At 48.2% G+C, this 24,426-nt stretch overlaps 1 protein-coding gene across 1 annotated transcript in view; it reads left to right on the top strand.

The window, feature by feature from the left end:
- Dock5 (dedicator of cytokinesis 5) overlaps positions 1-24,426 on the top strand; it is a 184,689-nt gene that overhangs the window by 66,443 nt on the left and 93,820 nt on the right. The window contains exons 3-6 of the mRNA XM_026411607.2: positions 3,161-3,201; positions 8,040-8,095; positions 9,913-10,009; positions 20,646-20,794. Coding sequence (XP_026267392.2) covers positions 3,161-3,201; positions 8,040-8,095; positions 9,913-10,009; positions 20,646-20,794 — 343 coding nt within the window. The remainder of the gene's footprint in view (positions 1-3,160; positions 3,202-8,039; positions 8,096-9,912; positions 10,010-20,645; positions 20,795-24,426) is intronic.

The raw sequence follows: 24,426 nt of genomic DNA, 5'->3' as shown, positions 1-24,426 counted from the left end.
TCACCTTCCCCTTCATCTTAATAACGTAATAATTTAAGAAAGCATCTGGGGCCTGGTGGGGAGGGGAGCTCGATGGCAGAGCCCTTGCCTAGCCTGTGTGAGACCCTGGGTTCCATCCCCAGCGCTGCATAAAAATCAAGCATCGGAGGTTCTACCCGTCCCTTGGCGCTGCCTGTTCATTACAGCCGTTGTTGATAGGCACTCTCTGCCTCTTTGCCTCATGACACAGCTCAAAGCCTAATAGCTTACTGTATGTAATTATGATGATCTGACATTCATATTTGGAATTAACTGGAAAATGGGGCTCTTGCTTGTATTTCCGTTCAGGTTTGTCTTGTGAAAGCAGCAGACACACTTGTGAGCTATTATCCCGTCCTTTGCAGTTATTAGCAATGGAGTTTGTGGAGCAAGAGTATGATTAAAACCCCAGAGACAGACGTGTTCTCCTACTGCCGATGCCAAGGAAAATGAGTGTTTGCTTTTGAAATCCCAGCATGATTATTTTGTGCACCGTGATTCTGGAGAAAAAGCAAGGACGTTAAAGTTTTTCAAAAATGACAGGTTTAAGAAACATAATTCTGTGATGATTGGCTGTGCAGAATACTGCTTACAGAAGTGGCAGATAAATTCTTCCTGAAAGTGGATCCAAGTCTAAATTGTGACATCTTCGCTTTATAGGGCCTCTTAGAAGCTGAGAACTGCTTGAACAAGACTAAACAGTAGTTTCTCAGCACGGGCCCTGGCTCTGCCTTGACCCGGGGAGAAGTTGAAGCCAATCACTTGTCCAAAACCATTTTCAAAATGTTCAACATCTCCAGCAATTAGAGAAATGCAAATTAAAAACTGGAGTGATTCCTTCTCATTCCAGTCAGAATGGCAGTTATCAAGAACACAAATAACAATAAATGTTGGTAAGAATGTGGGGAAAACGGTACACTCATACATTGCTGGTAGGACTGCAAATTGGTGCAATCACTCTGGAAAGTAGTATGGAGATTCCTCAGACAACTTGGAATGGAACCACCATTTGACCCAGTTATCCCACTCCTCAGTATATATCCAAAGGAATTAAAAATCATCATACTGTAGTGAGGTGGCCACATTAATATTTATAGCAGCTCAATTCACAATAGCTAAGCTATGAAACCAACCTAGGTACCCTTCAACAGATGAATGGATAAAGAAAATGTGGTCTGTATACACAATGGAATATTAATCAGCCATAAAGAAGAATGATGTTGTGACATTTTTCAGTAAATGGATGGACTTGGAGATTAACAAGCTAAGTGAAATGAGCCAGTCCCCAAAAGCCAAAGGCTGAATGTTTTCGTTGATATGTGGAAGCTAACCCACAATATGGTGGGGGGTGGGGAGAGGAGAAGAATAGAAGTTCAGTAGATTAGACAAAGGGGAATGCAGGGACAGGAGGGGGGATAGGAAAAGGAAAGACAGTGGAATGAATCTGAAAACTTTTTCCTGTGTACATACAGGTATACACCATGTGATTCCCACCATTGTGTACATCTATAAGAATGGGGTCCCAACTAGAATAAGATATGTATCAATTATAAGATATATAATTGTATACAATTACATCAGAATGAATTCTACTGTCCTGTATAACTAAAAAGAACCAATAAAGGGCTGGGGATGTGGCTCAAGCGGTAGCGCGCTCGCCTGGCATGCGTGCGGCCCGGGTTCGATCCTCTGCACCACATACAAACAAAGATGTTGTGTCCACCGAGAACTAAAAAAAAATAAATATTAAAAAAATTCTCTCTCTCTCTCCTCTCTCTCTCTCTCTTAAAAAAAAAAAAAAGAACCAATAAAAAATTAAAAACCCATTTTCATCTTTTAGCAGAACCAACTGAGTGCGTGTGGGTGGGTACAGACCCTGGAACCCTGGGTGGGGGGAGCGTTCAGCTTGGTCTTTCATTACTCGATTTCCTGCACGTTGGCATCCTAAATTGGGGATGGTGTTTCTGGTTCAGTATCTTTTTCTAACCCCATGCCTTGATGTAGGCCACAGTTCTACAGCAGAGCACCCCACTCCTCCCTGCAAAACATAGCAAAGTCTTTTAAATTCTTGACTACAGTTGACAAGTTAAACTGTGTAAAAAATATTATCACATCTGTGCCCAAAGAAGGTAAATTCAGTTTTCTACTTACAACACAGCATAGATTAGGTGACTATTTTCTGGTTGCTTTCATATAGACACCAACCCCGGAGCCTTCTAGAACCTACTGGCAGATGCCTGAAGGACTCATCACCCATTGCATCTGCTCCCTGTCTGTGTCTGGTACTTTATATTGTGCACTACTTGTGACAGGGTTCCCTTGGGCCAGGTGACCACATCGATGCCTCAGTTGATGCCAATGGGCTGGGGAACATTATTCCAGGCAATTCCCACACTACGTGTTCAGGGAGGTTTTGATATAAGATATTTGCCTGTGGACAGATTAAAATGTATACCCCCTCTATAAGGTATAGGATGGGAAAATATCTGCAGGTATGTCTGTCTTTATTGGAATTTTAAAAAGGAAATTAAAGTCTTTTTCTAAATCACCAGTAAATTTTTTTTTATTAAGGAGGGTGTTTATAGCATTACCCAAAATTGCATGAAATGTTTTATTATTTGTTGGAGATATTTTGGGGGTGGTAGGGGTCAAATATCTATAAAGTTTGCTACAACTCAAAATTGACCCAGAATATTGATTCTTAACCTGGGAATGCAGAAGAATGAGAGAACCCAAGTGAAAATTATTTAAAAAGATGTATTTTAGTAGTATAAGGTGACAAGGTATTTCATTGTGTACAGAATTTGTATATATAATGGAAGTGATTTTCATACAAAAACATGTACTGAATGACCATAGGTACCAGGTATTATGGGTCTGGACTGCTGTGTAGATAAGGGGCTTGGGCCTATGAATTTCCAGTCCTCGAGTTATCAAGAGAATACAGCTCTGAAGCAGATCTGGATTTTTACTGTATGGCTAACGTAACTGTTCCTGTCCTATAATGTTGTCCACTCATTATCTCTTGGGTTCTCCTTTTAGCATGTGAACTTCATGTGCTAACAGAAGAATGATAACTACTGACATCTTTATGTTATCCAGTAAACATAATAAGATTTTGTGTTCTCTTTTACCCCAACAGGTTGGTACCGAGGCTACACCCTCCAGAATAAATCTAAAAAGGTACGGCCTATTGTTGAATTGTTTATGTCTTTTGAACTGTCTGCAATCTGTGTTCTCTGGTCTCCTTATCTGCTCTCTCTGGACCTAGTTTGCTTGCTTTTTGAGGCCTTTCTTTTGATCTAAAAGTAATTTCTCTGACCTCAGTGCTCAAGAATAATAGTGTAAATCTCATGGGCTGTGTTTCCCACCATCGGAAGCAAGGAGGAGGCCCTGGCTGGCCTCTGGCTCCCTGCCCCTCAAGCTGAGCAGGCTGGTGATGCAGAACAGTGCCCCAGGGGCACTTTCAAGTCTCAGTCCCCCAACCGAAGGGCCTCCCTGTGGCCACTTGATTCTTTTCTTCATTGTCCGATAGACAATTTTCAAGTCTGAGCCTCACTATCCCAATAAGACATGATGAAATCAATACAGTGAATTCTAAACCAACATTTTACAAAAACAGGAAGTTGAAAAACAGGGAAGAAAATGGGGTGCTGTGGTAAATATTGTCTCATGAAACTCTTGTCCTAGGTGTGTGTCCTGTTTTTCATGCATTGTTAATGTAGGTATTTGATGTGCAGAACTGGTCCACCATAAAAGTTCATCTCCTACTATTCATCCTGGGCAGAATTTGAAAAATACCCATCTAGACGGTTTCTTTTCCCAGTGTCAGAGCTACTCATTGTCAAGCTAATAAAACTGCCAGTTGTGTTAATACCCCCCTTGGTTTATTTTAGATCCCGTCAGCTCTGTGCCTTTGGTACGGCTTGCTGGGACAACATGCCATCTCAGCACTTTGTTTTGAAAGAGCAAAGTTGGTCGGGCCTTATTATATCACCATTAGCTCAGGAGCCAGATAGCGAAATAGGGAAGGGGAGAGAGAAAAAGTTCTGAGTTTATCAAGAGGGAAGAAGAAAAGAAACAGGAAAAAGCAAACAGAAAACCTCCACAGTTCTCATTCCTTAGACACAGCATGCAGTAGTCCCGTGCAGGTGGGCAGATGTTGAGCTCCCAAAGAGCTCGGAGAAGGTGACTCTCCAAAGAGCTCAGGACCCCAGAACACCTTCCTACCAGGTAGAGGCTCTGAAAAACGTTGATTCTTCAGTCACACTTGGTGTTTGCGTGTGCGCGCGCGCGCGCGCACACACACACACACACACACACACACACACACAAATGCACACACACAGTTTGCTTTGACAACTTAATAATGTAACCAAACAAAGGTGACATCTACTTTGGCAGCTCCCTAGTGTGGAGCCTTCTGTCTCTCTCCAAACCCGGATGCTGAATTTTTCTACCTGCTGTTAGATTCTCATGTCTTCATTGGAAGATGAATTATTTTCATATACTCTCCTGTTGACCCCAGTGTCTCCGAAGGAGGCAGGTGCTGGAGTGAATTAAACCATGAGGTTTAAGGTCTAGACTAGGACTCAGGTGCGGGACTTGGAGGCAGGTTACCTGGCCAGCAGCCACTACTGCTTAGTTTGGGTTCAGCCCTGCAGGTGTTTGCACAAAAGGAGTTAATGAAACTTTGATGTTCTGAGTTTATTGAAGGGCAAAAATATGGAGGTCACTTAATTCCCAATCTTCTATTTTGTAAGTTAATTTTTAAAAATATAGAAGAGCTGGGACATAGCTCCGAGGTACAGCCCTGGGTTCAATCCCCAGCCCTGCAAAACAAATAAGCAAGCCAACAAAAATTCTCAGATAAATTCACATGAAATGTCAAGAGCAAACAGAAGTCTTGATTTTTAGCTGGTGAATACACACGTGTTGACCAAGGTCCCAGACTGACAGTCTTCCTTTTCAGAGTCTGTAAGGCTGTGTCACAGCAGAGAAGTGCTTGGTTTCTGAGACCTTCTGTGATTTCCTGATAAACCCAAACCCACCTAGCTGCAGTGCCCTGAGGTCGTCTTTGATGGACAGATGTCCCCCTAGGATGTAAATAAGTTTCAGATGTGCTTTAAATTTTTTTTTTTTTTTTTTTGGTATTCATTCAATAGTTCCTAAAACCCTTGTTTAAGCTTAAAACATCACATTTCAGAAGAAATAGTTCAGGAAGCGCTTCTCTTTGTTCTTTTTTTTTTTTTTTTTTAAGAACTTTGTGACATCCCGATGTGATGGCCCCAGGTTAAAGCACCTTTCCTGTGGAGAGATCCAAGGAGAACGGATGGCAGGCCAAGCCCCAGCTCCTGAACACGCTCAGCTTTCCATAGCATTTCATTAGAGTCCAACCCATCAGCAGCAGCGCGCTCTTGAGCTGTGCCCGCCTTCCTGTTGGGGAAGAGCTGCCTGAGGGCCTGTGGTCTTAATGGACATTCTCGGGGCCATTTATAATCAGACCTGGTCATTTAGAGTGGTGATGGGAGGAGCCAGTGGTTTTGTGAATTGAAGAAGCCAAGAGCTCTGTAGAACTGGTTATTGATCCCGCAGGATTGTGGAGGGTGAATAAAGGCAACATCTAGACACCATTAGTTGTTTTTTTTTTTTTTTTTTTTTTTTTTTTTTTAATTGAGTTGGCTACATTAAGCAAGGAAAAGCAGGATTGAGAGACAGGCTATAAATCAGACATATATGACCCAAGTTTGCTCTGGCTTTTTTAGTGTGTGTGTCATCAGAAAAGCTCCATAAGCAAATTAAGGGGCTGTACATGGTCAATGCCACCATGGCACCATGAAGCCTTCAAATGACAGGTTGGTAAGAGGAGAGAATGGGTTTTCTCTCAGTCTGAACATCATGTCCGAACTCGGGCTGGTGATTGGCTTAGGTATCACAAACCATCTCTGCTTATAAATCAGAACACTTCTGCCTTGGTGCTCTCCCCTTTGGGAGGACAGAGCCGTCACCAGATTGAATACATGAAGATTTTAACTGGCTTTTTGCCTTCTTGATTGAAAGAGTCCCTGCAAGGAGATTCCTTTGGACTAGCAGTGTTACTTTTTTGGGATGCTGCAGAGCAAACCCAGGGCCTCACCCAAGCTAAGTTCTACCACTGAGCTATACCCCCAGCCACAGCAATGGCACATCTTGAAACTTCTACTCTGTAGTTACTACTGTTAAGCAGTTTATCTCTTCCCAAAGCATTCCACCACCCTACACCCCATGCTTTTTAAATGAGTTCTGGACTTTTTGGGGTGTGTGTGTGTGTGTGTGTGTGTGGTTAAAATGCATGAAATTTCACACCTTTGCTGATTTTCAGTGTGCAATGCAGTGACATTTAGGTACATTCACGTTGTCATGCTTCCGTGACCACCATCCACACACAGAGCATTTTCACCTTCCCAACTGAAGCTCTGTACATGTGAAGCACTAGCTCCTCAGACCCCTCCCTCAGCCCCTGGGACCTGGTTCTACTTTGAGTCTAGCTGCTGCAGGTTTCTCATTTGGGACCCTCTGTGACTGGCTTGGTATCACGTCCTCAAGGTGAGATCCAGAGAGCAAGTCCAGGTCTCAGCTCAGCAGACAGAAGAAACACCCACAATCCCTGAGGCATCCTGGGGACAGAGGTGGAGCTTTGGCGTTCCATAAATCAGGACCCAAGCTAACTACACACACATTAAATGTTTAGGTTTAATTGCTTGGTCATTTTTCCAAAATTGCTCGCAGTTGGTACGTGTAAAGAAAGAGATGAAGTCGCCCAGTCTGTGTGTCCTTGGTCTTATCAGTCATGGGCCTGGAGCAGCACATGACCCGGCTGCCCCTCGCATAAAGCCAGGCCACGGCCTGCACTTTCTCCTGGTCCTGTCTGCCTGGCTGGGAGAGGGTGGGCCCTTGGGCGTCTGCCTGGAGCAGATGCAGGATCCACTCCGTCATCACCAACGCTGGAAGCCGCTTAATCCGAGATGTTCTTGCTGTTTCCTGTTTTACTGGCAGAGGATGAAAAGGGAGAAAGGAGAATATTGTGCAGACAAATATAGTAGTGACGCTGGACCCAGGAGCAGCCCTGGGTGTACGTGGGACCCGAACCACCGTCCTCCGGGCAGCGCCCCTGACATGGAGTGTCCACGGAGCTCACTCCAGCTCTTCTGGGAGCTGAGCCAAGGTGTCCCCCGGCAAGCTCTCCTCTTCCCTGGTCTGGCCTGGCACGGAAGCTGCCCTGTGCCCAGCAGTGCCTTCTCCAGATGGCATTTTCTCTCTTGGCCGAGGGAGCGTATTGCACTGTGAAAGAGGAGCTCTTAGAATTTGAGAAAACCCTTGGGAACGAGGTGCTTCCTTTTGGTAGACCGCATCCATCCTCGGTCCTCTAGTTTCTACTCAGCAGTCAATGACCTTCCCCTTGGTCCTCCTGGGCCTTAGTGTCCCCAGTGGGCAGTGTCACAGTACTGACATAGAATTGCCTTTTACGGTGCAGAAGGGAGGGCATTGAAGGTTGGGAAGTGCAGGGAATAACCAGATAACTGGTGTCCCTGGTTTGGGATGCATTTGGTTTAAGTGAAAGTACTCAGAGGATTGGCTTCAGGAAGTCAGTCACTTTAGGAGCCCAGGAGCTGGTCCCACAGAGCTGTCTGACTCACTCACTCCGAGGGCTCCTTTCACGAGAACCATCTCGTGCGTGTTGGCTATGAAGGGGGTTTTTTGAGGCTCGCTGGTAAACTCCTTGCCACCATGGGAGCTCTGAGCTGACAGGGACCAGTCTGCCTCTGGGTTTATGAAACGTGAGTCCTGTGCTCTCTGAGCCCAGATCTTAACTTCTGCCTTTTCAATGTTCCATCCTGTCACTGTGGCTGACATCCTACAAACCCGAGCAGAACACTTCCTGTCCTCATGGTGTCCCCCGTCATTCCTGCAACCCTTCGTGCGTTGGACCTTGGACTGAGGTTTTTTGATGGTCTTAATCACGACCCTTCTTCTCTCCGTAGGGTATTTTTCCTGAAACCTATATCCACCTGAAAGAGGCCACTGTGGAAGACCGAGGGTAAGTTCCAGTTCAGGAAGACACCTAGAAAGGACGAAGATGTGAGATGATCGTGACAGGGTGCCTTGCACACTCACATTACTCCCATCTGCTTGGCTCCACTTGTCCTCTGAGAGGGACAGGATTAGAACACTTCCCTGATATAATTCCTTGCTGTGTCTTCATGGTTCCTCCCTTGCATCTTGCTGATGACAGGGAGCTGTCATCCACTGAGGGCCTGTGCCCCTCCTTGTATTGACTTCCCGCTCACTGTCTGTGTGTGTGCACGTGCTCCTGCACGAACCTGTGGGGCTCTTCAGCTGAATCTGAGAAGTTCCCAGTCTGAAATCTTGCAGGGGAGAGGAGTAAGCGGCAGTCTGTATGGATCAGCTCTGAAGCAGGGACACATCCCTGAGCCTACTGTGTACCTGGGTTTTTCACTGCACACTGGGGACAGCCGTCCAGCTCTGCAGGGGTTGCTCGTGGGCCTGATGTGAGATTCCAGTGACTGATAGGTGTGACTGTGCTCTGCACATCACATCTGCTGAGGTTCATCTTTTCCCATTTCTTGCCCGTCTCTTTTGTACTGAAAAGTACGACCTTTGTGACACCCAAGAAGATGATATTCAGCCCAACCGGGAAAGAAGCAGGGAGCTCTTGAGTCTCCAGGCAGGAGGGTTAAGGAGACAGTCAGAAGTGGGCCTGGAATCCATGGCTGGCAGGGGAGGAGGGGGCTGGGACTCAGAGTCATGCAGCCTCAGAGCCAGAAAGAACTTTCTCCATCCTAAGCTCAGCGCCCTCATCTGAAGACAACTTCACACAACTCTTTGATGGCGGAACCGGGACCAATAGCCAGGTGTCCTGCCCTCTTGGAGAATCATCTTTCCAGTGGGCCATTCCTGGGCAGACTCCAGATGTCATTGGCCACATTGGTGGAAAGGCAGAGTAGGAGGCCCGTTGTACCCAACAGGGCTGCCAGGTGAAATCTGCAACTCACATGCTCAGCTTATGATGGGGTTAGGTCCCCATAAACCTGTTGCAAGCTGAAAATGTTGTAAGTCGAAAATGCATCTCAGACATCTAACCTGCATGTCTCAGTCTGCCTTCTCCCATTAGCCTGAGTTGGGAAAAATCATCTAGCACAAAGGCTTATAATAAAGTGTTGACCGTATGGATATGCATTCAAACCTTTATAAAGCTGTGAAATAGGAAGTGGAACCTCATGAGCCGGGGCCCTCTGTGATTCCCATAGTGAGTGTGCCCCAGGTGTTTCACGAGTCCTATTTATCTTGAAACACTTCCTTCACTCTGTCTGGAGTTGGCTCACATTTGTTTGCTGGCAATTGCTCTTTCTTTAGCTAATGATAGAAATACTGGAGGGTATTTATGTTAGGATTTTTTTGTGTTTTCCATGCTGTGAAGCAGCAGGTGAGAAGCGGGTGCTGCCCCAGTCCCTGCTGGTAGGAGGTGGGTGAGATCACAGGCCCCAGGATGTTCAGGCCAGGCACACTCTCTTCCTGTCCTCCCTGGTGGAACCAGTGAACATAATGTTTTTTCACTTACATTTCTGAGAATCACTGAAGCCATCATGAGGCCATATGGGGGGTGGGGTAGAGGCTGCAGAACCTGAGCTCAGGTGGGGGACTGTGCTGTTCTGAAATGCTTCCTTTGTCTCAGATGAGGGTAAGTGTCCTACACGACACACACCCCCCTCCACGAGAAGGTTTTGCCGATTTCAAGCCGGAGCGTCCCCATTCCTATCTTGCGCTTGGGGAATGTCGTCTGGAAAAGCACTTCCGATCACCCCACAGTAAAAGGAGCGTCTGTTTGGTTCTCAGGCAGAACGAGACCGTGATTCCGGGGGAGCTCCCGCTGGTGCAGGAGCTCACGTGCACTCTGCGGGAATGGGCTGTCATCTGGCGCAATCTCTACGTGGTGAGTGTCCCCCCAGGGCTGGGGCGTAGCAGTGGCCATTCCTGGGCCCTCAGCCTGTCTGTCGGTCCTGCTCCAGAGGCGTCCTCTGCAAGGTGTGGGCTTCCGAGCAGCTGTCTGTGTGGAGGGAGATCCCTCTTTCCTGGACCACACAGTGTGTGGCTGGCAACCTGTCGACTCTCGTTTCCCTGGAATTGGGTCATTGATATGGGATCGTGGAGGGAAGTAGGTGTAATCATTAATTAATTCAGTCTTTTCTCAGCTGCAAACATGCCAATTGTGAAAGCAATAATGATAGTAATAACTGCAGACGCTTACCTAATCCCTCCTCCGTGCCCGAAACCACTGCGGAGCCTTACAACACTCTGTAAAGTAGGTGCAATTACAGTTATTAACCCACCAGTAAGGAGCCCGCGGGGTCACTGAGCCTCTCCGCCTGCACCGTGAATACAAAGGCATAAGTGTTTCAGTGCTCAGCCACCTGAGGGTGACCTTCCTAACCACCTGACCTTACAGACTCCGCACTGTTCCTCTGTGGGAAGGGCAGAATGCTGCTGTCTGTGCTGGTTCAGTGGGAAATTACACAGGGACCCGCACAGCCTCTGTGATAGACCATGATCATAAAATGCCCGTGGGTTTGCAGTCGGGGCTGCTGTGACGAGGATGTGGTTCGTCCCCCTGAGACTCATGTTGGAGTTTCGTTCCCACTGTGAGGCATTAAGTGGGAGGGGCCTTTGGGAAGTGATTAGGATTCAGTAAGGTCATCAGTGTGGGGCCCCTTGATTGAATAGTGACGGCTTTGTGAGACCAGGGCCGGGAGTGGTAGCGGGACTGGTGGCTCATGCCTATAATCCCAGCGGCTTGGGAGGCTGAGGCAAGTAGATTGTGAGTTCAAAGCCAGCCTCAGTAACAGTGAGGCGCTAAGTAACTCAGTGAGACCCTGTCTCTAAATAAAACACAAAATAGGGTTGGGGATGTGGTCCCGTGGTCGAGTGCCTCCAAGTTCAATCCCCTGGTACCCCCCCACCCCCCAAAAAAAAAAAAAAACAGGATAGAGATGAGAAAGTAATTAATCACTTATGTGTTCCTTGTCTCTTACCATGTGATGCTTTGATCCATCTTGGCACTCTGCCATCACCAGATTTACCCCTCTGCCTTGGAGCAGAACTGTAGCCAACATAGACCTCTTTTCTTTATAACATATCCAATCTGTGGTATTTTGATACTAGCAACAGAAAACTAGATTTACTGGGACAAGGACCCAGTAAATCTAGCAGGGAATATTGCCAGACTGAAAGCAGCTATATTGCAATTGGCCAAGGATGTTCAAGGTCCATTAGCAGCATGCCTAGCTCATCTCCAGTTCAGGAAGCTGTTCTTCAGTGATGGAATCCACAAAGACTCCTCCCTCCCTTCCTCCCTCCCTGCCTCCCTCTCTTCCTTCCTTCCTTACTGTGGACTGAATCCAGAGCCTCTTGCATGCTAGGCAAGTGCTGTACCACTGAGCTACACCCCCTGCCCTTTCAGTTTTGAGACGGGGTCTCACTAACATGCTCAGGCTGGTCTAGAACTTGCCCTCCTCCTGGCTCAGCCTCCCAAGTCCCTGGGATTACAGGTGTGCACCTCTGCACCTGGCCTACACAGACTTTTCTAAAGTTACCTCTTTCCTGAATGTCTGTTGGTGAGTACCACTTGGTCTCACCTCTGCAGACAGCCTGCAGCTTCCCTGGCTAATCAGGACGTCACATGATGAATTCCCACATGAACGAGTTCAGTGAGGTCATGGACGAGGGAGGATGGCCCAGGAGTTACTCTCTTTTCTTCCTGTGACTTTGTTTTTATTCAGGTTCTTGTCCTCGGGTCTTTTGTTGATTCTGCATTTTAACTTTCAAAGGCCAGTGATGCACACCAGTAATCCCAGAGACTCAGGAGGCTGAGGAGGAGGATTGCAAGTTTGAGCCCAGCCTGGGCAATTTAGTGAGATCCTGTTGTAAAATAGAAGAGTTGGGGATTCAGCTTGGTGGGAGAGCATCCCTGGGTTTAATCCCCAGCACCGCCACGCCCCCCTATACCCCAGCCAGCCTTACTAAGTCACTGAGAGCCCCATCCTAGGCCCTCTGTGCCAACAGCAGTAACCACCCCACATGGTAGTGTAAGTTCCAAGAGATCCTGTAAGACACTTCATTTCCATTCAGTGCCGTCACTTCCCATGACAGATTACAGCAGTAGAAATCACCAACCCCTTCCGTGGAAAAACATAATGTTCCTCTGTCTGCCCAACCTTCAAAGCCTCATTTAAACCCTTTCTTCTCCATAATGTGTCTTCAGAACACACTGATCCCTAACGTTTCCCTCTGGGCTATCAGAGTACTCTGTGCTGCATGGGGTCTGGCCCTTGGGGGATGCAGCCTCTGATCTCTCTCTGGCCAGTTTAGGAGAGTGCTCACTCTCACTTCCTAAATCATCAGCTCTGGGAGATTGGAGATGCTGCTGTTAGCCCCATGGCCTGCATTGATCATCTGGCACTTACAGAAAGCACTCTCTGGCCCTGGTTAATTGATCAGTTCGTGGCTCTAAGTGGATGAGGAATTGCATCCATGTGCCTTGGTTCCTTAGCATGCTCTTTCTGGAAGTGGGTGAGTGGCGAAACATATTGCATAAGAATAGGTGCATATCCCTGCATTGTCTGTTTCCTGTTACTGTCATGAAACACTTGAAGCAGGTAACTTATCAAGAAAAGAGGTGTATGTAGCTCACAGTTCTGAAGGTTCAAGGGCCTGAGGCCAGCATCAACTTTGGACTTGTGAGGACCTCATGGCAGATGGCCTCCCAGTGGTGGGAGCTTGTGTGACAAAGGGAGTGTCCACATGGCAAGACAGGAAACCAGAGCACAGGGAGGGGCCTCATTCTTTTTATAGCAAGTCCCTTGAGATCACTGACTGGGTCTCACAGAACGACCTCAGTGCCTGCCGGGGCGATACTCTCAGTGACCTCACACGAGGCCCCACCTCCTGGAGGTGCTACCCTATGGGGCGGGGGCGGGGGTTCCAGAACATGAACCTTGGAAGACAAACTCAGACCATACTTCAGCAAACCCTAGTCACCCCTGATCTCCAGATCCAGACTGCTACAGAACCTGAAACTCTGTGGGCACCCACATGACGCCCTGAATGGGAAGTTCCACGCCTGAGCTCCTGTGGGAACCTTTGTGTCATGCACAACACTTTTAAAAAATCATCTTTTTTTTTTTTTCTAAAGAGAGAGAATTTTTTTTTAATATTTATTTTTCAGTTTTCAGCAGACACAACATCTTTGTTGGTATGTGGTGCCGAGGATCGAACCCGGGCCGCACGCATGCCAGGCGAGCGCGCTACCGCTTGAGCCACATCCCCAGCCCTCTATTATATCATCTTTAGGCTGGGTGTAAAAGGCAGATGGGAGGCATAAACAAATCTCATGTGTTGACTTGGCTGCCAGCCCCCAAGTTACCCCATTTATGTATATGCAAATATCCCCCAATCCAAAAGCAACTGGAACCTCTCTGGTCGCAGGCATTTCTGGTAAGGGGCAGTCAGCCAGTGCTGGAAAGGAGGGGCCTTGGTTTAAGACGTCGGGGAAGAGTGGAGAGTACGAATGAAGGGAGCCTTTCTTTCTCGCTGAAGTGTGTCACCGTAGTGCTCTTTTCCGTGTCCTTTATAGACCCACGGATGTTCATGCCAGGTGTGTGTTAAATGGAACCCAGAAGTAGGGGTGAGGCTCAGGGGTTGAGCACTTGCCTAGCTTGGACGAGGCCCTGGGTTTGATCCCCAGCCCTAAAAAATCAATAAATATGGGCTGGGGTTGTGGCTCAGGGGGAGAGCGCCTGCCTAGCATTCGAGAGGCACTGGGTTCCATCCTCAGCACCCCTTAAAATATTGTGTCCACCTATAACTAAAGAACAAATATTTCTAAAAATTAAATAAATAAATAACGCGAGCCCCCTCCTTCTCCGAGGGCAGCATGTGGCATATCTTAATTTGGATGTATCTGATAAAAATTTATTGGGTTATTTGGGAATATTTTAAGATGACTGACAGCCGCCTCTGATTGACATGAAGACGTAGTTGATGCGCTGAGTCAGCAGGGCTGAGTGATCTTCTGCTTGTGATGGTGCCTGCTTCTCCGTTAGGGAAGAATCCGCTTGACATGGCTTGTTACTAACTGTGACTTCCTTTCTTCCAGCCCCTTACCAACATGGACAGTTTACTTCAGGCAGAATTTCTGAACTTCTTTCTCAAAAAAATTCACAAGTCAACTTAACCAATCTCAAATATCATATTTCTACTGGGGAAAAAAAAACACAAAAAAGGAAACTGAATCTCCAGTTTCCTTGTCACCCCGCCCCATAGATTTTTATTAGTGCTTTGTTTTCTGCTCTGTGCCAGAGTTCCTTGAGTCCAGGTAAAGAGGAATACAGATCTTACTGCTACACCTTCAGAGGGGAATCAGGTTTCTCTTCTATTGGCCCCTTCAAATTACGAGACCAGGCATTCGCTTGATGTCTTTAGTAACTCCTGTGATGCCTTATAAACCACTTATGAATAAGTTTCCTGGTTCTGTTCTGTGCCGTCTACATTTTCTGGACCCAGGGTCTTCTCTGAGGGAAATGCAATCCACTCACCAGATTGAGCCCAGCTGCGTAGATACTGATACTGATTCTAGCAAGGAAGGGCGTTCGTCTGGTGTGATAGGTTTTCTGTAGCCCCACGGTGATTTCATAGAATCTATGTTTTGCGAATTTACTGTGAAATAGTCATCAATGTGTCCTAAGTGGGCGGGGCCTACGCTGCAGGAGGGGCACTCCCTGTGCTAATAAGAGGGGAACCCCCTGCCCGGAAAGAGGAGGGAAAGGCTCCCGGCCCTCCCTGGCAGTGTTATTGCCTTCTGTGGAATTACCTTGGTGGGAGGGTTTGGCCTTGTGCCGGTGGCCCAGAAAGCAGGGCTGGGTTTCTTCTGCAGGCCCTGTCCTGAGAAGCCCTGTGGTCATGAGCAAGTCACTCGAGGTCTGCAAGCCTCTGCTGGATTCCTGCCCCCACGGCCAAGCTCCTTCTTGACCCAGAGCTGCCAGACCTGGGAGCCATGATGGCTGTGAAACCCTTGTGCAGACCGGCCCCAAGGACTCTGCGCATGGGGGGCCGCCGCTGGAGACCTCAGCTGTGCGTCTTCCCTCTGGGCAGCCTCGGTCCGTGGCTTCCCTCTTGCTTGGCTGCTGCTGCCGCTGCTGCTGGGGCCCCAGAAACTCCCTTCCCTGTGCCGCCCTTATCCAAGGCCACTTTGTCTCCCGTCATCGGTTTAGGCAGAATGACCTTGAGAACTTAGCAGCAGGCTGTTTTCCACCAGAGACCGTGATCCTTCCTGCGTTAGGCTGGCGTCCAGGAGGCGTGGGTCCTGCTGGCATCCAGGCTGCAGATTCGCCGCCGCCTGCCTGATGAGCTCGGCCTGCACAGCGGCCCCTGGGTGGGAGCCCGTCCCTGGGTGTTGGTGGATCTGGAAAGGAGGGAATATCCTGATCAATGAGGTCACCCGCCAAGTGCCAAGACGGGCCAGACAGGCCCACTAGCTCTGAAGTTCTGGCTCCCTCCTTCCCTGGGTCTGTACGTCTATATTCAGAAAAAATAACAAACCCAGTAATAGTCACTGAAAACAAACAAGCCGGAGCAGAAAGGACTTGGACTCGGGAGGCACTAGCTAATCCTGTGGCCTGAAAACAGTTCCTTGACCTCTTCAGCTTTATTTTCCTTTCCTGAAGTAGGGATTTCATAGAATATATGCTTTGCAGATTTACTGTGAGGACTCGGCGGGAATAATCTGTGTCAAACTCTGTGGCCGACACATGCCAGCCCTGACTGTCCCCTTACGAAGCTGCTCCTTGAAAGAGCCGGTTGAGCTTGTATTTAGGAGAGCTCCGCATGCCCTGGCCTTCGCCCTGAGGTCACTTAAGGGTGCATTGCCCACCCGGCTCTGGTCCCTGCCTCACCTTCCACTCCTGTATTGCTCAGCTACTCGGGGTCAGTGGGTTTGAGGTCTTCTACCCACAGTTCTCAAGGATGAAGAAGGATCAGAATGCCAGGACTCGGCCCCAGGAGTTAACGGCCGCGTGGAAAGACAGGAGACTATTGCAAAACTCTGAACAGGGGCACATTTGATGTCACACATGTCAAATGCACAAGCACATGAGGAGTGAGGTCCCTCAGTTGGCCAGGTGGTCAGTCGCTGGGGAGGATCAGTGGAGTCCAGCATCTCCGGCAGGCTTGAAGCCCCTGCCCTTGGGAATGGATCTCCGGACAGTGCCTTGAGTTTTACAGATGAGCTTACCCCAGAGGGCATGGTTTGCCCAAGGTCACAAAGCAAGTTAATGACAGAATCAGAGTGAGAAGCCAAGCCCCCATCTGTTTCCTCAAGCACTTTGTGCCTCAAATCATAAAATCCACGTGGAACAGGAGAGTTTGGTGAGCAGAGCTGACGTGGCTTCTGTTGCACATGGAGATCGGGAGCAGCCGAGGAAAGGCTTTTGGCGGTGGTCTCATGCTTGGAGAAAAGGAGAGAAGAATCCCTGTTTTCTAACACTCAGAATCAATGCCGGTGTCTGAATGGCCTCAGAATTTCTGTGCCACTTCGTGGACAACAAAAGGCAGAGCTGTTTAATCTTGTGAATTTAATTTTCAGATTTTTTTTTAAAAAAGATAAACAACTGGAATAGGAATATAAAAAGTGAGACCTCAGATATCTGCAAGCGGAAAAGCAGAAGAAATGCTAAGCAAATGCAGGAATGTCTCCACCGTCTAGGAGAAAGATAACCAAGGTTTTATTTTGTGTAGCCATTCCTCACGCAAAACCACAGTGCCATTTTTAAATTTGAGTCATCAGAATTTGTCTTGGAGGTCTTACTGTCTCCTAGGATTGTGTGGAGTTTTGCAAAAAGGGTCAAAGAAATTATTATCTCACATGACAATGGCTGATACTGCCGAAAAGACTACAGTAATGGAGGCTACATAGCAGAGAAGGCACTCTGGGCCTTCTCAGGATGCAGGCGTGGGCTGCATAGGATTTAGAAAACAGGGCAGGAAGGAAGGTGAATTAGTCCATTTTCTGTTGCTATAACATAATACTCGAGGCTGGGTACTTTATAAAGAGAAGAGGTTTATTTTGCTCACAGAAAGTCCGAGATTGGTCAACTGCATCTGCTTGGCCTCTGTTGAGAGTCCCCCTGACGGTGTTACATAATGGTGGCTTGCATCAGGACAGGAGGGCGTGCAAGGGGACGTGAACACAGGGTGAGAAGGAAGAGTGACTCAGGGGCCGGGCTTGCTCTTTTTATAACCACTTGCTCTATCAAGAGCCAACTCACAGCCAGGAATGGTGCCTGTATTCCCAGCGACCTGGGAGGCCCAGGCAGGAAGATTGCAAGTTCAAAGCCAGCCTCAGCAATTTAGCAAGACCCTGTCTCAAAATTTAAAAATAAATAAATGAATAGAAGAGGGCTGGGGACATAGCTTGGTGGTAGAGTGCTCCTGGGTTAAATCCCCAGTATAAAAATAGAGAGAAAATAAAAAATAAAAAAAAATAAATAAATGAAAACCTTCCAGGAGTGCGGCACTGATCCCTCGGGAAGGCACTGCCAGGGACCTAATGGCCTCATGACCCCTCCTTTTAGTGGTCCTAGACCTTCCCCCAAACCACTGCACCGGGGGACCAAGCCAGGAGACTCCTGAGGACAAAGCGCAGCAGGGGCAAGAGGAGGAAGGTCACAGAGAGCTGCTCTGTCTACTGGGGACCCTGGGCTTTCTCTCTGCCTGTCCTCCTGCGTCCCCCGCGCCAGGGAGGTGTCAGGGGCCAGCGATCACACGGAACCTCTTGCTGGAACATGTCAGGGGCCAGTGATCACAGGGAACCTCTTGCTGGAACAGTCTGGGGAATGTGGCAGCAAAGCCATTTCCTTGCAGTGAGTGGGGAGGCTGCTTCCCCGGGCGCTCAGCTTGTCTGTTCAGGGCTGATGTGACCGGCAGTCATCCACTTGCCATCAGCAGCGTCTGATGTCACCGGGGCTGAGAACTGGTGAACATGTGCCCCCAAGTGTGCCACCCCAGGATTCGCCAGCTTTGGAGTCCTTTCCTTCCCACGCTGCCACAAGTCACATCGTAATTAAAACCAGGAAACATTAAAAAATCATAACAATAAGTAGACAAGTGGATTGTAGGAAAGAAAAGAAGAAGAAGAAAGGATGCCCTTTCTGCCTAACTGTTTTGAAAATCTTCTAGATTGAATCTCTCACCCCTTTTTCCAGTTGGGAAACCAGTGAAACGGAAACGTTTTATATAGGATTGGATAAAAAAAAAAAAAAAAAAAAGTGCAGGTTTTACCTTTGCTCATAAAACAGAATGTGTGCCTGTCTCTTTTTCTGCTTCTCTAAGGACTGACTTAGGAGGAAGTAAATCCGAAACAAGGCTTAAAGCACGAACACAGGGCAGTTTCCAGTTGTCCACGGGCTTCGCCTCTCGTTGAAGATCCACAGTTACCAGAGCAGATGGCCGTGGCAGATAACCGGTGCTTCCTCCCGCGCCCGAGTGTTCCCATGAACTCTGAACTGAACAAGGGTTGGCCTCACACTCTGCTGACCTCATGGCCCCTTGCAGGCTGCGGGTTCTCCCTCCACGTTTACTGTTTGTTCAGAAGGCCCCTGCGTGTCTTCGGCCCAGGAGGGCACGTCCCCCGGAGCATTGCAGAAGAGGTCCTTGCCGCAGAGCCACAGCAACGCCCCAGTGTGTGCGCACAGGCCCTGGGGGCACGGCAGATTGTGGTTTTCTGTGACTCCAGAAGTCCACGGTCGTACCTCCTTATGGTGACTTTCACCCGAGAGTAAGAAGATGGCGGTTTCCTAGAGTACGTGGGCTGAGCAGAGTCCCCCAGGTGCTGCCATATGTCAAAGTGATCCACAAAATGGTTTTCCTCATCCCTCTATATAAGTGGTCTCCCCTGGGTACCCTACATCATGTTGCCCTATGTATGTTCTTACTTCTTTCTTATTTGTAATGGTGTTTCTATTTTCTTTCTGACACCTTTCATCGTTCTAACGTTGTCTTGTGTGTGTATGGATAGAGCATAATGTCTTGTATAATATTTTCTGTATGCTTATTTATTGCTCTCGTTCCCTCTCTAGAATGTTAGATTCCTGGGCGCAAAACTTTGTTTCCAGCACACAGCACGTGCTCATTGTTGGCTGATTTAAAAAATATATATATACATACATATATATATGTATGTATATATATAAGTACATACATATGTGTATATATACATATATATTTTAAGTATGTCTGTATGTATATGTAGCATATATATGTATATATAGATATATACCACGTACAGTGTTGCACACCTGAAATCGTAGAGACTCTGGAGGCAGAGGCAGGAGGATCACGTTTGAGGCTCGCCTCAGCAAGTTAGCAAGACCCTATCTCAAAAATATAAAAAAAAAAAAACAAAGGACTAGGGATGTGATCAGTTGGTTGTAAGTTCACTTAGATCAGTTTTACTAAGTTATTAGAAGAGCCCTAAATAACAGTTTCATATCTGAATAATCTAACAATTTTCCTGGAAAATAAAGATTTAAAAGTCATGTTTATCATTTTAGTTTCAAATATCCCTGACCCTGAAACCCCATGTATTTCTCCATTCATGATTCTGTCCTCCAGGACATTTTTTAGAACGCCTTCTCAGTGCTGGCCTCTGGGGACAAAACTGACATGCTCCTCCTGTGGTCGGGGCTCATCCTCCACAGAGCGCTCACGAGGGATAGGCCAGGCCATCGGGTGCTGGGTGCTGGGTGCTGGGATGCTGGTAAATTCCGGCCACAGCGGAGACATGAGTTGGGGCTTTAAGGGAGAGCTTCTGAGTGGCAGCTGAAGTCCCCATGGCAGTTGGTGGAGGTGCCCAGTGTGGGTGAGCAGGGGCTGGGGCCGGGTGGGAGGAGCAGCAGGGGAAATGCGTAGGAGAGGGGCCAGCGGAGCCGCTGGGAGAAACCCACAGAGGTTGGTGGGAAATGCCCGCGGGCATGTGGATGAGAGTCACAGTGTGAGAGGACATTCCCTGGGCTTGGAGGTGTCTGGGGGAAGTCCCTGGAGGGTTTTAAGCAGGAAAGACATGATAGGAATTTTAGGGTGTGTGGGTTTTGATGTACTTGGAATTGAGGACCAGCCAGCCATCCCACAAATTGCTTATCCACCTTCCTTTTTCTGCCAGTACTGAGAATTGAACCAGATGCTCTGCCACTCGGCTGCATCCCCAGGTCTTTTTATGTTTTGAGACAGGTTCTCACTAAGCTGCTGAAGCTGGCCTCAAACCTGCAATGCTCCTACCTCAGCCTCCCGAGGGCTGGAATTATAAGCATGAGCCACCATGTCCCTTAGCACTTTGCCACTTTTCAAGTTGCAGTGAACAGAGGGAGCCCCGGGCGATGCCATTCCCTCCCAGCGCACAGTGTATGCTGCAGCACAGTGAGCTGGCTAAGTAACACCTCCCCAGGAAGCCATCAGAGACCTCCCTCTCCAGCGCACCATTTCTTTTTCCAAGACCTTTTCTCCACCTCTTTTTCCCATCTTAGAACAACAAGGTCACGCTCTTCCGCCAGCTGCAGCAGATGACCTACAGCCTGATCGAGTGGCGCTCCCAGATCCTGTCTGGGACACTTCCCAAGGACGAACTGGCAGAGCTCAAGAAGAAGGTCACAGCCAAAATCGATCATGGGAACAGGTAAACTGAGGGTGCCCTTCACTGGAGACCTGAAAATGACCCACAGCTTCATGCTGAGGATACTCACTGTTCCTGAAGAACATCTCTAAAAAAATTTTAAAAATTTCAAATGGCAGAGTAATTGTACATAGGTGTGGGGAACAGTGTGGTATTTGAACACGTATATACAATTTTGTGATGGTTTGATCAGCATAATGGGCACATCTACTCTTTATTTTGGCTGGGGGGGGTGGTGGGCGGGTACCAGGAATCGAACCCAGAGCCACTTAATCGCTGGGCCCCATTTCCAGCCTTTTTTATTATTTATTTTGAGACAGGATCTCCCTAAGTTGTCTAGGGTCTCGCTAAGTTGCTGAGGCTAGCTTTGAACCTGGGATGTTCCTGCCTCAGCCTCCAGAGCCTCTGGGATTACAGGTGTGGACCTCCACACCCAGCCATGTCCCCTACCTTAAACAGTGATCGTTTCTTTGTTTGGGGGACATTCAGAGTTCTCTAGTGGCTCTTGGGAATATCCATACCGTTCCTTGCTGCCAGCCATGGTCACCCTGCGGTGCTGTAAAGCACTACAAGTTTTTCCTCCTATCTGACCGCCCCCCTGTGTCTCTCCTCACCCCCACTCCCACCCTCCCCAGCCTCACCACAAACTTTTGATCTATGAGTGACCAGAGAATGACGCTTCCTACTCTCTTGGTATCTTGGAAAACAGTTAATTTCATGGAACATTTTTTCATGGTCGCCTTGCGGTCCAGACACCGTGTTGGCCCTGCCTTCATGGCGCTGACACCTAAATAGAAAGCCCGGAGCTTGGGATGAGGCTGCTCTGCTGCCCCAGAAGCTGAAAGGGACTAAACACTGGGGCTGGCCCTCAGAGAGGCCTGTGCCTGTGGATGCTAGGTCAGGCTCCTTCTGTTCCTTTCCTTCTTCCCCCGGTTGGGACCCTGGCCTACAGTGTAGGAAAGCTGGATCTCCAGAGCAGCGAGAGGTGTTTCCAGCCAGCGATTACGTCTGCAGTCGCCTCTGAAGGGCCGGTCACTTTATTGATCTTCTGATTAGTTCAGGGAGTAGGTCCCAGCTGTCACTGCCTTTTGGGAAATGAGAAGTTCAGTCAGTTTATCCCAGTGGGTAGTGGCCTGGCATTCACGCCTCCCAGATAGCCCCTTCCAAAAGGTGGCAGTGGGTCTCTAGTTAGCTTTTTGGGGGATTCGTATGGCATTGCATTCCGTTTTCCAAGTTTCTTCAACTTGTGAATACGTGATTTTCTTTTCCCAATACCTTTAATTAATTTCTCTAGCCTCAGGTCTTTTTTTTTTTGGAGGGATACTGGGGGTTGAATGCAGGGCCCTCAACCATTGAACCACATCCCCATCCCTATTTTGTATTTCATTTAGAGACAGAGTCTCACTGAGTTGCTTAGCACCTTGCTTTTCCTGAGGCTGGCTTTGAACTCACGATCCTCCTATCTTAGCCTCCTAAGCCACCAAGATTATAGGCTTCACAGACCTACTAAAATACAGCTTATTACCCTACCCATTTGTCAGCTGTATTCAGAAATAGCTGGAGTCAACATAACATGCACATCCAGTCAGTATTTAGGAAGCACCTCCTTTGTACCCATTATATCTGAAGCCCTTATGAAGTCATGGCTATTATTCCCATTTTATGGATAAAGAAGCAGACCATGAACCGGGTGTGGTAGTGCAGGCCTGTAATCCCAGTGACTGGGCTGAGGCAGGAGGATCTCATGTTTGAGACCAGGTGTGGCAATTTTTCAAGGCCCTGTCTCAAGATAAAAAATAAAAAGGGCTGGGGATATGGTTGAGTGGTAACGTGCCCCTGGGTTCAATCCCCAGTACCAAAAAAGAAAAAAAGAAAAGAGACCCTGTGAGCAGAAGTGGTTCTTTCAAAATCACACAGATAGTAGAAGGGAGAGCTTCATTGGAACCCAGCCCTCCTGACTCCCTGTCCCAGGGTCCTGCTGATACGTGGGTTAGTTGGCTGCGCTCTCTGTCATTTAGTGTCAGAGGACTTTGTAGAAAGCCAGCCAAGCTGGGAAAAGGCATCTGTTTTAGTCAGCTTTCTCCCTGCTGTGGATAAAGGACCCAAACAGAACAACTACAAAGGAGGGAAAGTTTATTTGAGGACTCACAGCTTCAGAGGACTCGGTCCATAGACAGCAGGCTCCGTTCCTTGGGCTCAAGGTGAGGCTGAACATCGCGGCAGAAGAGTGTGGCCCAGGGAAGCAGCTCACGTGAGGATCAGAGAGCTGAGCGACAAACTCCACGCAACAGATAAAAAACAGATGCCCCAAAGGCACATCCCCAGTGCCCACCTCCTCTGGCCACACCTGACCCTCCTTCAGTGACCTTCCAGAGATTAACTCACTGATTGGGTTAAGATTCCTTTTTTTTTTTTATAGTATTCAGATTTCATGTTTCTAATCAGATTTTTTTTTAAAGAGAGAGAGAGAGAATTTTTTCACATTTGTTTTTTAGTTTTCGGCGGACAGAACATCTTTGTTGGTATGTGGTGCTGAGGATCGAACCCAGGCCGCACGCATGCCAGGCGAGCGCGCTACCGCTTGAGCCACATCCCCAGCCCTGGGTTAAGATTCTCGCAACCCTATCATTTCTCCTCTGAACCTCCTTGCACTGTCTCACACGTGAGCTTTAGGGGACCCCTCACATCCACACCACAGTGGTGTCTCTCCATGCACACATGCAGCCTCTGTCTCCGGCTCTTCCCCCAGTGCTTCGGCCTGGAGTCCCCTCAGTCTCTGGCCCAGGATGTCAGTGCCCCGCAGGTGGTGGCACACGCCTGCTTTCCCATCCCAGCCCTTGAAGGCAGCTCGGGAAATGGAGCTGATCTGACAGTTGCACCCGGTCCCAGTGTGAGCAGCCAGCAAGGCCCTCCTTCGTGAGTCTGGGTGGCCCCTAGGTCTGGCTGTGGTTGAAAGGAACCTGCCAGATCGGATCAGTGGATGGAGGCGCTGTGAAACAGCGAGGGGGAATTCAGGCATGTTCCTTTCTTCCCAGAGACTTGGCACTTCAGTGTTATCCTGAGTGTTCTTGATGTTTAGACATCCCCGCTCCCAAGTTTCTGGGGCCTGGCATGCTCACGGGGCATTCCAATAGCAGTATCCTGTGACTGCCAGACTCCAGCTTCTTGGAATAAGCAAAATTATTTCTACTTTTGTGTGCCTGTTGGGCACCAAGGCTTGGCAGGAGCGATTCTGTGGCCCTGGTCTTCCCAGGCAGCAGCCAGAGCTGCAACTTAATACAGCCAGGTCTTCCCCTGCCAGCTGCCGCGATAGAGCTGACATTTATGGGGTGCCGTGTGAGGGACTGTATTAGGTACTTTGCATGCATCGTCTCATGGACTTCTCCGAGAACTTGGAAGGGTTGGAAACATTTCTAGATGAAACAACCCAGGCTTTGCAAGATTCAGGGGTCACAGTGGTAGCAAGTATTAAAGCGATGCTTCAGACCCTAGACGAAAGGACTCCAGAGCCTGTGTTCTTTGGATGGTCATGAGACCAACAACCAGGGCTTTCTTTATGGACCTCCTGTGAAACTGTCTTGAATTCAGTGAGGAAATCAGGGCAGGCCCTCAGATCATTGTGCCTGGGTCTTTCC

Source organism: Urocitellus parryii, chromosome 14, assembly GCF_045843805.1.
Source record: "Urocitellus parryii isolate mUroPar1 chromosome 14, mUroPar1.hap1, whole genome shotgun sequence".
NCBI lineage: Eukaryota > Metazoa > Chordata > Mammalia > Rodentia > Sciuridae > Urocitellus > Urocitellus parryii.
Note: the sequence above shows the minus strand (reverse complement) of the source record. Positions and strands in the feature narration are given on the sequence as shown.